General features: G+C 44.7%; 1 protein-coding gene across 1 annotated transcript in view; it reads left to right on the top strand.

Annotated features, from left to right (window-relative positions):
* The window catches only part of galnt14 (UDP-N-acetyl-alpha-D-galactosamine:polypeptide N-acetylgalactosaminyltransferase 14 (GalNAc-T14)), a 70386-nt gene that overhangs the window by 43526 nt on the left and 11694 nt on the right, over positions 1–15166 (top strand). Inside the window, exons 4-11 of the mRNA XM_047049541.1 lie at positions 1743–1810; positions 2351–2416; positions 4430–4551; positions 6732–6819; positions 9165–9249; positions 11565–11668; positions 12038–12164; positions 14829–14921. Of these exons, the coding sequence (XP_046905497.1) occupies positions 1743–1810; positions 2351–2416; positions 4430–4551; positions 6732–6819; positions 9165–9249; positions 11565–11668; positions 12038–12164; positions 14829–14921 (753 nt within the window). The remainder of the gene's footprint in view (positions 1–1742; positions 1811–2350; positions 2417–4429; positions 4552–6731; positions 6820–9164; positions 9250–11564; positions 11669–12037; positions 12165–14828; positions 14922–15166) is intronic.

Here is a 15166-nt window from a genome sequence, read left to right as displayed (position 1 = left end):
GAAAATGTACATAGAGAGAGAAAGTGTGTGCGTGTCTTTGCGTTTCCACAGGCACCACTGGTGAGAACTTAAAAATGAGGCAATATGAGAAAATCAAGCCGCTTGTTTGATGGTCTTAGTAACTGTAATTTCAGGAGTGAGGGTTAAAACTGGGGTCAGAAGTACGGTCAAGTCAAGGGTTTGAGTTAGGTTAGGGGCACAGGGGTAAAAAAAGGAACTAATTTGAAGGTGAATTAGAGGGAGTAAAGGGAGAAAGAGAGAGCAAGAGAGGCGGAGGCGGGAGGGGGACGGGTTAAAGAAGTGAGATGAAGTGGGACAGAGGGAGGAAATTGTGCCGCAGAACTTAAAAGGACTGGAAAATGTATTTCTGTCAATCACAGTTTCATACCGTCAACATTTCCATCATTCAGATAACTGAATTCCTACCATACACCAGTAGAGACTCTTAAGGGATCTCTTAAAGGGACACAGGAGCAGTATTCCAGGAGAGGGACCCAGGGCCATCCTGACCAGGAGCTGGTCGAGGGTCTCAAAGGTTTGAAATGGGTGAGGAGAGAGGAGAGCAAGGGATGTTGGAAAAGAGGAGTAGAGGGAGAGGAGAGAAGGGGGGACGATAGGGTGAGGTGTAGGAATAGATGCAAGACTGAGTGGGAGGAGAGGAAAGGAGACTGAGGAGGAGGAGCACGAGAGGGGTGTAAGGAAGGAGAGGGAGGAAAGTGAGTGTTGATTTGGCGTGGGATTAAAGGTGAATTTATTTGAAGGAGGTGCACTCCTCTTTCTGCTTCATCACCTCCCATCCCATCTCATCCCCTCTCCTTTTGATCTCTCTTCCTTTCTCCTTGGTCCCTCTTTCTTTTCTCTTTTTCTCCTTTTCTTTCTGCTTCGTCTCCTCCATCTCCTAGTCTTTTCCAACCCTTCATCCTTCTCTCCCCTCTCCCCCCATCCCTCTCTTCATTTCTCTCTCTTTCTCCCCTTCTCTCTCTCTCACGCTTTCTGCTCCATCACCCTCTCATCAGTGCACTGCCCCAAGAGAGAGGGAGATGGAGTTTTTATCCAGAGAGATGGGAACAGAGTTGGGAGGGAAAAGAAATCAAGCAAAAAGAAATAAAGACTACTCTCTTTTTATCTCTATACTCCTGTAATTGGAAAACAGTTCAACACATTTTCTGAAGATGGGATGGTTTTGAATAGTTAGTGTTCTGACCTGGAAAACATTTCTAAACGTATTATTCTGAAGCCTTGTATTTTGTTCAACGCCTCAGTGAATAAATATAATCCAGTCAAAATACATTGTAATTGTTACTTTCAAATAATTGTCACAAAATTGTAGTTCGATTGGTTAGGATTAAGTATTACCTTGTGTGGTTAGGGAATTTCCAAAGAGTTACAGTTCACTAAAACAGAATTCAGGGTCCTTTGGTCACTTTTTATTGAAGACATAACATACATTAGCATTACGGATGTTGAGGATGTAATGTAGTTAAACTCTGAATATAAAAACTGCCCAACAACTCTAGCTAAGGTGCCACTCGAGAGGTGGTTAATTGTAGGCGTGAGTCTGATGACCCAAGGTCACCCGAGAGGCCAAGAGGGAGGAAGCTAATAGTAAGGATGAATGCACTGAGCCCTGTGACGATGGCGTTAGTGTGTGTATATGGATGATTCATGTGTAATGTGTGTGCATGCTTTTCAGAGCGACAGTTGCCTTCTAACACTTTCCAACACTAACCCTCCCCCTCTAGTGTGCTGAACCGGACCCCTGTTCACCTCATCCATGAGATAATCTTGGTGGATGACTTCAGTGACGATGGTGAGTAGCAGCTGTGCCTTGTGGGAAATGCAGTCCACTGCCAGCCAGGATGGAGAGAGTGCATGAAAGGAGGAGAGAGGGGTCACATCCCATTCCTCCAGAAATGTTCACCTTTGTTTCCTGTATGATGGATGTCTTGTTAGGCGTTTTTTACACAATATGGCAGAGAGATAAGACTGTAGTGGATGAGGGCAGGAGATGAGTCAGCAGTTGATGAGGGTATGCGATGAGTCAGCAGTGGATATGGGCAGGAAATGAGTCAATAGTGGATGATGGTAGGAGATGAGTCAGAAGTGAATAAGGGTAGCAGATGAGTCAGTAGTAGACGATGGTAGGAGAGAATTTTAATGGAGGGATAGCCAAGTGGGACCTGTTGAATCAGACAGGGACCTGGTGAGAACACTGTGGACGATCAGCAGAGGAAGGGAGGATTCAGAGACTAAGCAGCAAGGAGTGACATTAATGAATTTCCAATGCCACATACAGTAATGATTGAGAAACGGTGCAGAGTATGACATTAAGTATCAAACTCTTTTTCAGCAAACGACTGCCTTCTACTCACCAAGCTGCCAAAAGTCAAGTGTCTTCGCAATGACAAAAGAGAAGGTAATCTTCAGCTTGTATGTTTGTCCTAGCTCACTCCATCCCAGCCTGAGGAGGTAACACTGTGTGGAGGAGATACCAGCTGGAGACTGGGCCCATGCCCAAGACTTGATCACCTCCAGCAGTAGCTGGCTGGTGTATGACCCCAGGGGTTCAAATCTGGGTCAGATTTCAGAGAAAAAACCCCACTTATCCTACTAAACTAAAGCTGTACTTGCAGTAGGAACGAATATAGGTGGGGATGTGTGTTTGTTTTTGTTTGGGTGGGTGGGTGGTTGGGTGGGTGGGAAGGAGGGAGCACCCATCTGCAGTGTCAGCATCTATTAGTGACTAGGTTTGGGTTTGAGTAGAAATCCATTAGTGTGTCAAACATGCCCTCTCACACAACCACACACACAGTATGTGTGTGGGGGGTGTGAAGCCAGCTCATCTAAAGAGGGTATTCATCTGGTCTCTAACGGAGAAAGGGGTGAAGGGAGAGAGGGTGTAAAGATGCTCAACAGCTCCGAGTTAAACAGAAAATGATGTTGACAGAATTACAGAAAGCAGATGCTCCATTCCATGTTTGAAAGTTGAAGACTGCCTGAGTTTGACAGCAGGGCACAGTGTATGTTAAAAAGTATAGCTATTTTAAAAGGTGTTTGATATGGCTGTTTGTGTGGGTTTAATGTCGGTTGTGTCTGTGTTTGAGGTGTGTGTGTGTGATATGTGTTTACATTGTCAGTGTGTGTGTGTTGGATTTACCTATGTTGTACCTGAAATAAGTTGTGTGTGTTTGAGATGTTACTGTGTGTATGCCTTTTTTTACGTGTGAATATGTCATCTTGAAATGTGTGTGTGTGTGTGTGTTTGAGATGTGTTTGAGGTGTGTATGTATACCTTTGTGTGTATATTTGAGGTGCGTGTGTGTGTATGAGCTGCGTCTGGTCACTCCTGTAGTGTCTGTATGGGAAAAGACACAGAGGGCTGACCAAGTAATGAGACGCCTGACAGGCCGATGAAAAATCTCAGACCTTTTTAATCTCTCAACTAGAAACACCCTATGTAATCCACAAAAACATTCTGCAAACACACACTCTCCCTCACACGTGCGCACACAGCAATCAGATATTATACTGTGACAATACCTAATCAGCTGTGAAAATCATTACAAGTCCAATTAGATAGTATCTGTGAGCTGATCCTGGCTTTCCTCAATAACAAACAGCATCGTTAGTCTGCTGAGATCCCCTGGTGCATTACAGCTAGGAGGTTTCATTAAAAAACACACACACACTATCCCTCAAGTGCACACACTATCGCAAGCACACACAGTCTGAGGGTGTGTGTGTGTGTGTGCGCTCGACAGTGTAGTTAACAGCCCCCTGAGGTTGGGTTGAGACGGTAAATTGTAAATGGTTTAGGGTGTTTAGACCTGATTGTCTTTTTAATGCTACAAACAGCAGAAGCTGTTAGGCCATGTCTACTCCATCAACTGTGGAAGGGAAGGTAATCAGTACTGCCCTTCGCACACACAAACACACACTGTCGCTACGGTCTCAGTAGGGTCGCAGCAGTAAAGGCAGATACGTCCTTTGGCATTCTGTTCTTTTCAAAGTCAGTCTGCAACAAGCAACTGTTTGACGTGTGTGCGCGTGTGGGCGTGCGTGCGTGCGTGAGGGTGTGAAGCCACCCATCCAGAAAATAAAGCGTTATTGAGGATGAAATGGGATTTTTAATTGGCTGCAGAGTGTGTGTGAGAGCAGCGCGGGGCACAAAGACGCCGTGTCCTGTGTCAGGCGCTATTGATCTATCTGCCTGTTTAGCCCGGACAGCATGTCCCCCCATTACACAGACACACACACACTCATACACACACCCTAACTATAGAACACAGAGGAAAAGGATAAAAGACATACTAACAAGAGAAAAATTAGGTCGCCGAACTAGAAGTAGGCTCCGATGTCACGAGATGGTTACTAATACTGAGAGGAAGACGTGACGAGTGTGACCCCTGACCCCCTGTGTGTCTTGCAGGTCTGATTCGCTCGCGGGTGCGGGGGGCAGACCATGCCTCCGCAGGGGTTCTCACTTTCCTGGACAGCCACTGTGAAGTCAACAAAGACTGGCTTCCCCCCCTGCTGAACAGGATCAAAGAGGTACTCCCGCACGTGTGTGTGTGTGTGTGCTAGCAAGTGTGTGTGGGGGGGGGAGTTGCTTGTGTACTTCTGTGAGGTTGAGGCAGCCTACCTTCTGAAGCTCAGATCTCTCAATAAGGAATTTGAGCTACAGTGACTCGCTCTCTTTCCCTCTGTCTTCCCCCTCCTCTCTCTCTCTCTCTCTCTCTCTCTCTCTCTCTCTCTCTCTCTCTCTGTCTGTCTGTCTGTCTGTCTGTCTGTCTGTCTGTCTGTCTGTCTGTCTGTCTGTCTGTCTGTCTCTCTCTGTCTCACTCTGTCTCTTTCTCTCTCGGGTCTCTCACCTCATCTGCACGAGTGCCACGCTTCTCCCCTTTCCTCCTCCTGTTTACTCTCTTTCTTCATTTCCCCCTGGCTGAGGCACAGGGCACCTGTCTGTGTGTGTGTGCTCAAGAGTGGCGGTGTTACATGCTGCTCAGACACTCTCCAACAGGGAGCTGGATATCAGTGTTCCATACGCAAATAGATATCTGGATTGCTGTGTTACATACTTAAATACTTTGACAGCTGTGCTACATACTCAAATACTTGGATAGCTGCGTTAACCAAGTCACATCAGAATGCATGATCACAAAGGGGGTTGTCACAGTGATCATGAAGGTCAGATTCAGGTCCCTCCTGTTCCTGAACAAGGCGCCCTCGGACTGGCCCAGGTACACAGAGGCAGGCCTTGTCTGCACGAGGTCGATACCCCAAACAGAATCAGGATTGATTTTAAACTGGGGGACTCATCCATCACTGCCTCCATGGACCCACGTCTCTCTCTAAATGCAGGACGTATTGATCTGGGCTGAGGTATAACGCATATTAATAAAGCATGCTGCTGCAGGAGAAGCCTTCCTTCTATAATGTCCCTGCCAGGTTGAGTCAATGGGGGGGGGTTCCATACATGGTTCTATACCCTGGGTCTCCATCCCGAATGGAGGCCGTGAGTGAGAGTTATGGGGATTCTTGACGTTTGAAAACTTCACACGGACACTGTGAAGTCTGTGAAGCCTGGGGGCTGGTCACACACAAGCTCCCTGACCAAACAGCATGGCAGAACAGGGGAAGCAAATGGCTTTAAAGATTGATATGCGTGTGTGTTTGCTCGATTGTGTCATCTACCGAAAATGATTTTTTTGAACAGAGGCGGAAACAGGCAAAGAAAGTATCAAATGATTCGGAGTATGTGTGTGCTCTTACGATCAAACCCCTCCTGTTAGCAGTGTCTGACCTGTACCTACACAGCCCCTAGTTGTCTCGTTAGACAGAGAATGCTTGACCTTGTAATTGTGACAACCCGCTTAAAGTAACATTCAAATCAATAACCATCAATGTCCAACTCTCACAGATTCAAAAGGTCTGGCTTTAAACTGTAACATAAACACAGCTTTTTGATATTTAGCGTAGTAAACTGTTGTGGTAGTATACAGGTTTTACAGAGCAGCACTGGTATTCCACTCAAACTACCTCACCTGCCTGTAAATGCCAATAATCTAATAGTGTGGCATGAGGTCAAAACCCATCAGAGCTTTACTCAATGCGGTTCAATATAAATCACATACAGCTGCAATTCAATATAAATCATATACAGTCCATTAAGTGAAGTCCAGAGGCTGTAAAGGGGCTGGCGTTGCAGCCAACCCGACAAAGGCATACTGTTCGGATGCTGATATACGTGTTATATTAGCATCAGTGCATCAGAGTACAGCTGCAAGGGAGTGCAGCTGTATGTTTTCACAAAGTAGTTTAAAATGAACATTATTATCATTGTTAGAAATGAATGTTTGAAATGTTTTATTTATATATATATATATAGCAACAAAAGATAATTTTGTCAACAACCTTTTACAAGTGCAAAGGTATTAAAAAGTATCAAGAAAATGTAAGGAATTGTATGTATTGACAAATACATACAAATACAGTTGTCAGTATTGTGCCCAATGTGAGAATAGAAACAGTACGTTTGTTCTAGATGGATGGTAGTGATTCCCTGGTATACCCATGGTATACCATCAATCTAGAGAAGAATCCACGGAAATGTAACATCCATGATGGCCAGTGACTCAGTCTGGTCCTGGTGATTCAGTGTTATGAACAGGTTTGAGCAAGAACAATGTTCAGTTTTGACTTAACTCTCTCTCTTCCTTCTCTTTCTCCAGGACCCTAGCTGCGTGGTCAGTCCAGTCATCGACATCATCAACATGGACACCTTTGCCTACGTAGCAGCATCCTCAGACCTCCGCGGAGGTACGTCTCTGCTCCCCTCCATCCTTTTGTCTGTCCCTCCCTGCATTCCGATCGATCGCTCTATCGTTTTCTCTTCCTCGATTCATTTTTCCTTTGCCATCTTCTATCCCAGTGTTTTTCCAACTTTCTTTACTGTAAACCGGCACATTTTTTACATTGGAAAAATCTTGCAGCACACCACCAACCAACAATTGTACAAAATGACACTCTGTAGCCTAATACAGTATATATAATTACAATTTTGTTTCTCAAATTAAGTTTAAGCTTGCTTGGCACCATGGCGCTGTTGGACAGCTTCTCGCCACACACGAAACATAATGGAGTCGGTGTCGTCTCATCCCCGGTGAAAGTAAATCCAAATGAAAGACAGCTCTCGCTGTATTGCATCAAGCTCACCATCTTTGCTTACTTTTTACCACCACTCAGCTGGGTCAGAATTTTGTCCAGGGCCCAGTTCGGAGTTTACATTTTGCCTTTCTAAAAACTTCTCCATCACTGTCACCACGACCTGTCGAATTCTTGTCTCTAAGAAGGAACGAGGCAACCTGCTGCCACCTGGACGAATATTACATTACTCTGCCAGTCACTATATTACAGCACAGACACTCGACAATGGGATATAATTTGCAGATAATAATTAATAAATGTTAATAAAAATGAATTTTAAGACTCATTAAGTGACATTGGATCATTTCTCACAGCACACCAGGCGATCTCTCATGGCACACTAGTGTGCAGCGGTACAGTGGTGGAAAATCACTGCTCTATCCATCTTCCTCCTCTATCTGTCTCCCCATTCTTTGTATGCAACTCTACCTCTCAGCTCTAGATCCCTCCATGAATGCAACCGTTTCCTACGCTAGTACCCTCACTGCAGTAGCGGACTCACCTTATCTAGCTACTGCTTTTGTATTGATCTTGATTTAGCAAAACCCAGTTGTTTTCTATATCAACCATCACGTACAGTATATATGGAGCTGGGAAACAAGAAGATGGATGGAGGATGGGTGGGTGTAGAAAGAGTTTGACTATGGAACTAGCTAATCAAGGCAATAACTTTAGTTGCAACTGGTGAACCATTCACAAAATGTTTTCCTAACCCTGGACATTGATCCCTGGATAGTGAATGAGTTGCTGACAAACAAAATACTTGAATACCCACCAAATGCAGAACATCACATGCAGTTAAACAATATATAGCTAAAACATGATCGCTTCACTGCGTTTTTCCACTTGAGGCCACACAATCGCGTGGCTATGATTGGACAGGTGTGGCCATAGTTCATCAAAGAAAAAAAGTTGGGCTTTAGGAATAGCTTCATTCGTATTAACGTTTGACAGATGGATAGAGGGATAGAAAGTGTGATAGAGAGAGAAAAGTGTGAGAGAGAAGGGATGCAATAGAGAGGAGATAGTGTGATAGATAGATAGATAGACAAAGAGAGAGGGACTGAGAGAAAGAGAGAGAAAGAGAGAGAGAATGTACAATAGAAAGGGGACAGTGAGAGAGAAAAAGAGAGAAAGAGAGCGAGAATGTGTGATAGAGAGGTAATGTTGTGATAGAGCGGGGATAGGGTGACAGAGAGGGGATAGTGTGATAGATAGTGGAAAGTGTGATCGAGAGGGGATAGAGAAAGATAGATAAAAAAGTGAGGGAGAATGATAGCAGGAGAGAGAAAGAGGGGAAAAGAGGACTGGGCTGAAGACTGCTGTGTTAGCAGTCCTGGGTGGGCCTGCCAAATCAGCTCCTCTCTTTTTCTCTCTGCACACACACACACTGTATTATCTGTGCAAATATCCCTCTCATGCATATGTGAGGCCTTGAAGGACACAGGCCAGGGGGAGAGGCTAATAGCCTGCCAGAGGTTATCTCAAGGTCCCGTCTAGGCACACCTTCGGCCAATAGGCTGGCTCTTCGGGTGAATAATGAGTGTGATTAAATAAGAGGCATAGGAATGCCGGCTTCATTACTCTCTGAGTAATAAAGCATTTGATGAAAGCTCCGAAGGGCTGTGGAACGTTCATCGACCTATCTGCTCCCTCTTCAGTCCTTTCGGCCCCTTCTCTCTGCCTTACCCCCCTCCCCCCCCACCACCCTCCACCCCCACCCCGCTCCTGCCACCGTCCCTCTCCTTTTCTCTCACACCCATAATCCCTTTGTCGTTAGTTGTTAGTTATACGTCTCTTTGGCCCCGTACTGATCTCACATTCAATCTTTCGTTGTTGGGGTATTTTCTCTGTCTCGCTCTCTCAATCTCAATTTCCTTCTTTAATTTTGTCCTTTTCTTCGTCCTTACAAGCATTCATATTAATTACCTGTGTGTGTGTGTCTGTTTCATCCCCAGGGTTTGACTGGAGTCTCCATTTCAAGTGGGAGCAGTTGTCTGCAGAGCAGCGCACCCAGAGAGCTGACCCCACCGAACTTATTAAGTAAGAGAAGGCAAGCATAAAGAGAGGGGAGGAGAGGAAAGGAGAAACGGGGAAAAGAGCAGAGGAGAGAGGAGGAGAGGAGTGATAGGGCAGAGTAGAGAGCAGAGTAGAGGAGGAGAAGAGAGATGGGTGGCAGGAGAAGAGCAGAAGAGAATGGAGGGAGGGAAGAGGAGGAAGAAATTCAGTAGGACGCACGCTACATAGAAAGAGTCGTGTTGAGCTAAGTGAAGTTGCACATCACACACACATAGACACACACATACAAATCATCATTAGGAGTAATGGAAACGAGACAGCACCAGGGATATGGAAGAGTCTGGTGGTAGAGGTGTACAGATGGTGGGATCAGGGAAGTGCACAGACATTTGGAGGGGCTATTTCTCTAACATGAGTAATAGCCCACCCCTTATTCCATCCCATCCCTGAGCCTCTCTCTTCTCTACAGACGCACAATAATGTAACAGACTGGACATGACGTACCTTCGTTAGCCTGCTGCTGCTACATAGGCTATTGCTTAGGTTTGGTTCATGTAACGTAGCATGATTATATGACAATGTAAGGCAAGGTAGCGTGACGCAAACATTACAAGCTGATGCTGCACATTATTGTGCACAAGTGGATTCTTTTTTTAGTTTTTTTTTACTATTCACAGGGCATTTGTCATTATCTCCATGACTTCACAAAGTCATGTGAAAGTGGAAGGGTCTTCTCTCTCCTTCACTCGTAGTGCACCGGCATGAGAATACAAACAACGTCATGTGACTGGGGGCAAAGGGCAATACTGACGTTATGGTGGCAAAATTAATCAACACAGAACTGGATGATATCGCAATTTCATTTCATGTAACTTTACTAATGATGGGCTTATCGTATTGATGCATCCACCCAAAAAAAAAAAAAAACTTTCTCCAGAGGGGCATATCAGCCAATCAGTGCAAAAAGGGCTGTTGCCCGGACAACAATAGCCCATACCTGTGTACGTCTCTGGGGGGGAGCATATTTTCTGTTTAGGTGTGCGTGTGCCTCCGTTCCTGTGTGTGTATGCGTTCACAATCCTGGCAGACATCAGTCACTACGCTCTGTCAGCCCCCCATGTCACGATCATCTCACACCCGCCTCACAACCAGTGGGAGTCCGTGAGTCACAAGTGGGTCACCATCCTGTTGACTTGGCTTACCCACGAGTCTGTTGCTAGCTGAACAGGGTGTTAACTAATGTTTGTTCTACCGTTCTGCCCAGGAGTTCTGGTGTTGTTGTGGGGAAAAAGGATAGGATTCTGTACAGACAGAGAAGGCGAAGTGGGGATGGGGGTGGTTGCTTAAAGAGGAAGGGAATTGAGGAAAGAAGGGGGAAAAAAAGGGGGAAAGTGTGAAGAAAAAGGAGGGAAAAGAAAGCAGAGCAGAGGGATAGAGGAGGAGCTGGATTGTGGGAACGGGAAGACAGGAGAGCAGAGATATGGGATTTCAAGCGTGGTAGCGTGCTACGGTGCTCATTGGCCAGCTGGATGACGAGAGGAACGAGAACCTGTGGACAGACAGGGAGTGCGGATGGAATGTTCTGTGGATGTCAGAGTTTGCAGCCCACACTCCTGGCTGTGATTTAATGGAACAGACGTTCTGTCAAATGAATATTGCGGCCCCGCCCCAATAACACCACCACCTCCCATCGTCATGGATATTTAAAGACAAACAAATGGTCATTGATGGAATTTACTGGTTTGTAGGATAACAGATAGGGTTATCATTCATGTATTACAGTCCAGAGTGCAGACATTCCTCAGTCAACCTCTTAGCTGTTGCCTATGACATGCATTAAAAGCACTATGATACAATGAAATCTATGTATATAACTTGTTAGGTATTGTCTGGATTCTGGTTCTCTAGAGCAAACAGCAACTGTCTTTTGTGTTTAGGAAGGATATTATACTGGCACTGCAAAGACAGTCTTCTAGCACGCTGCAAGCAGACGCATTCTCATCTCCGTTTACACAACCATAGACCTCAGAGGACATGTTTTTGTTCTCTCCTTCTCTTCCCGCAGTTTATTATGCATTGATTGGAATTTAATGATGTATTCTTGGTTAATAGTATCATATTAGTGGTTTGATAACTAAATATTCATACTTTATAGATAAACTTGTTTACCATTCATACCTAAATGGAGGTTAGTAATGTAATATTTACCAGTGGTCAATAGTTGCAAACCATGTGTAAAAAGGTTGATAACCATGAGATCATTCTGAATGCACACACAATCCTAAACCTTACATTTTTCCTTACTTCCTCCCACCCATCCTTTCTTACCTCCTTCCCAGAACTCCCATCATTGCTGGCGGCCTGTTTGTGATTGACAGGTCATGGTTCAATCACCTGGGGAAGTACGACACAGCCATGGATATCTGGGGGGGGGAAAACTTCGGTGAGTGCTGACCAGGGCGGTTTGTTTCGAAGACGCAGACAGCATTCTCTGCTGACTCCAGGAAATCACACACTAGGTTGGCTGTTTCGTATAAAATATTGATATATAGAGATCTATGTAAAGTATATCCATTATACTGTATGTAGAGGTTCACAAACAAACGACAACTCGGACAAACACAAAAGACATCTACAGGCACAGCTTGCGGTGTTTACAGAGCTGTAGCTAGACATTTGGGATGTCAGCCTGATGTTACACAGAAATTGTGGGGGATTATGATGGTAAGTGGTTTCACTCATACTGTACACAAACACTTGGACGGTTTACTGAATAGTTCTTTATTTGTGGAATTTGTGTTTGTTTCTGCAGAGATTTCGTTCCGGGTGTGGATGTGTGGGGGGAGTCTAGAGATCGTCCCCTGTAGCAGAGTGGGCCACGTCTTCAGGAAGAAACACCCATATATCTTCCCAGAGGGCAATGCCAACACATACATCAAGTAAGACTAAACTAATAAGCACCAATAAACTCATATGGAAAACTCAACTATAAACTCTTAAACAAAAACACCATTGTTGTCATTACCAAGTTTGGGCGTTTGTGCGTGTGTGGGTACTTGTATGTGTGTCCCCCACTTGTAATATTATGTAAATAATTGCTGTAATTAAAACATACTGCCCCCTCTTTCTTAGAAGTCCTCTTATCAACAGCATCTGTTTATGTTTAATTAAAAGTCACAGTTCTGATTTAAATATGCAAAACGAGTTACGCTATTATAATTTAATTATCAAGATGGTTATTATTGTTGTTGTTGTTGTTGTTGTTGCGAAGCACCCTCTCCCTATGCTCCAGGTTCAACCAGGGATTCAACCCCCTCCCTTCTTTGTCTCTCTGTCTTTCTGTCTGTCAGTCTCAGGCCTGTCTATCTAGTGGTCTGTCTGTCTGTCTGTCTGTCTGTCTGTCTGTCTGTCTGTCTGTCTGTCTGTCTGTCTGTCTGTCTGTCTGTCTGTCTGTCTGTCAGTCTACAGGCCTGTATACAGGCCTGTCTGTCTACTGGTCTGTCTGTCTGTCAGTCTACAGGCCTGTCTGTATATCGACAGGCCTGTCTGTATGTCAACAGGCCTGTCTGTCTACTAGTCTGTCTGTCTGTCTGTCTGTCTGTCTGTCTGTCTCTCTGTCTACTGGTCTTTCTGTCTGTCTGTCTGTCTGTCTGTCTGTCTGTCAGTCTACAGGCTTGTCTGTATGTCGACAGGCCTGTCTGTCTACTAGTCTGTCTGTCTGTCTCTCTGTCTACTGGTCTTTCTGTCTGTCTGTCTGTCAGTCTACAGGCCTGTATGTCTGTCTAAAGCCTGTCTGTCTGTCTGTCTACTGGTCTGTCTGTCTGTATACTGGTCTGTCTGTCAGTCTATAGGCCTGTCTGTCTGTCTAACTGCCTGTTAGTTTTTGTATAACTTACTACACAAAACCACATTAACCTTCAATGCATAATTAATGATTCCTGTCACCAGAATGTGTTTGTGCAGCAGAGTTCAGCGCAGCTAATAAATAATTACTCTGAGGTGTGTATGGTGCGTTAGGACGTCCGAGCAGGTGTATGTTTATGACAGGTATTGTGTGGGCACGTTTTTGTGTGTGTAACAGCAGCACATGTTAATGTGTTTTGTTTGTGTTGTTTGTGTGTGTGTGTATTAGAGGCAGGTTGCTCATTGTGACCTTACAACAACAATGCCAGCTAATACTTGAACCTGTGCTTTGATGTTTTCCCTTCGGTAGCATGTGCTGTTAGTGTTCTTGTTGGTTCCAATCAGCGTAGTTGTGAATCTCATCTGAGACTGTTGATAAACCTGACTCACCCATATCAAAGTATTTTAGATGCATAAATGAGTCAATTTTACACCCGACACACACTCTCACCGATGCTTTCACCCACATACACAGTCTCTGTCAAAATACAAACACACACTCTCACCCAAACCACAAAGACACCTGGTTTCGCAGGCTATCGTACAACTTTTCTCATTTGCTAAGGTCGTTTTAGTAATTAAACTTGGATCCACTTGATCTCCATCCAACCTAACAAGCACAGCAGTTCTTTTTTTTGTAGAACCGTCTTTTTGTCAGAAATATTAATCTATTAAGCATTGCATAGTCTGTCGGTGAACAAGTTTGAGAAAAGCTTTATTGCTTGCGGCCGGCCCACAAGGGGACAAAAACATCATACACCATTGTGCTACAAAGTTTGTCTCTTAGCATGTTGTGCTACCTAGCTATTTAAGACAAAGGCATGCAAATGTCCCATGGCTCTTCTTCATTGGCTCCTTGCATAGACCTGGCGCGCATGTGTGCGTGGAAACTTACTGAGTTCTCTGACCCTAGGCTTGACCATATGATTCACTCAGCACAGATAAGGTTAACACATTTATTGCACCTCTAGCAAGATAATGGTCAGCCTAGGTCAGTTTGTTTACGTAAGCCTAGTGTTACCCAGAGTTCATGTTGGGGGAGGGCTCTCTACTGACAAGGAATGCTGAACACAGAATAATTCTTATTACAGGATAACAGTTAAATCTTTAACTTTTCTAACACATTTTCATGTTGCTTTCACACACTTGCAAGTACATTTCTCTTTTTCTCATTTTGAAATACAATACATTTCAAAAATGTCTTGAAAAACCTGGACATTAGATGTCAAAATGAATGTTTCAATTTAGATAATTCATTTCATGTCATGCAGTTTTTATTGCGAGTTTGTTCACCAGTTTGGGGCTGAGCGAGACTGCTTTGAAAGTGAGTTATAGCTGGCGGAAAATGGAAAATGGAAAATGTGCTTGAGCAATCTAGACTAATATTTGCTATCATACACTTTAAGGCTCACATGCACACTTACACACCTACCTTTGGAAAGGTTCTGTGTTGTTAAGGGAGTTGCATTGAATTGAAAGACTTGAACGTCACCGTACAGCTTCGTATACAACGAAATAAGGAGTGCTACACCACTTCTTGCACTAGACAAAGAAACAGCATAAAAACAAAAAGCAAAGGTCTTACCTCATATGAAGTACACACAACAAGATGTGTGGTGGTGTGTGTGTGTTGTGCGTGGGTAACTTGTGTGTGTGTGTAGCGTGTGCGTGATGCAATGCGGTGTGCTTGCATGTTGCAGGAACACGCGACGCACGGCCGAGGTGTGGATGGATGAGTTCAGGCTGTTCTACTACTCAGCTCGCCCAGCGGCTCGCGGCAAATCCTACGGAGAGTGAGTCCCGCCCGCGCGCTCACGCGCACAGCGCACATGCTCTAACGTGCAGAGCACGCTCACGTCTTCAAACGCTCGCGTCCGCACGCGCGCTCACGTCCACGTGCTCCAACGCACGTACATGCCCCCATATGACATTACATTTACATGTATTCATTTAGCAGACGCTTTTATCCAAAGCGACTTCCTATAGAGAGCTTGACAAAGGGCATAGGTCACTGATCGTAACAACAAGATAGCCCCAA

Source organism: Hypomesus transpacificus, chromosome 26 (assembly GCF_021917145.1).
Source record: "Hypomesus transpacificus isolate Combined female chromosome 26, fHypTra1, whole genome shotgun sequence".
NCBI lineage: Eukaryota > Metazoa > Chordata > Actinopteri > Osmeriformes > Osmeridae > Hypomesus > Hypomesus transpacificus.
This window is presented reverse-complemented; position numbering and strand designations above follow the sequence as displayed.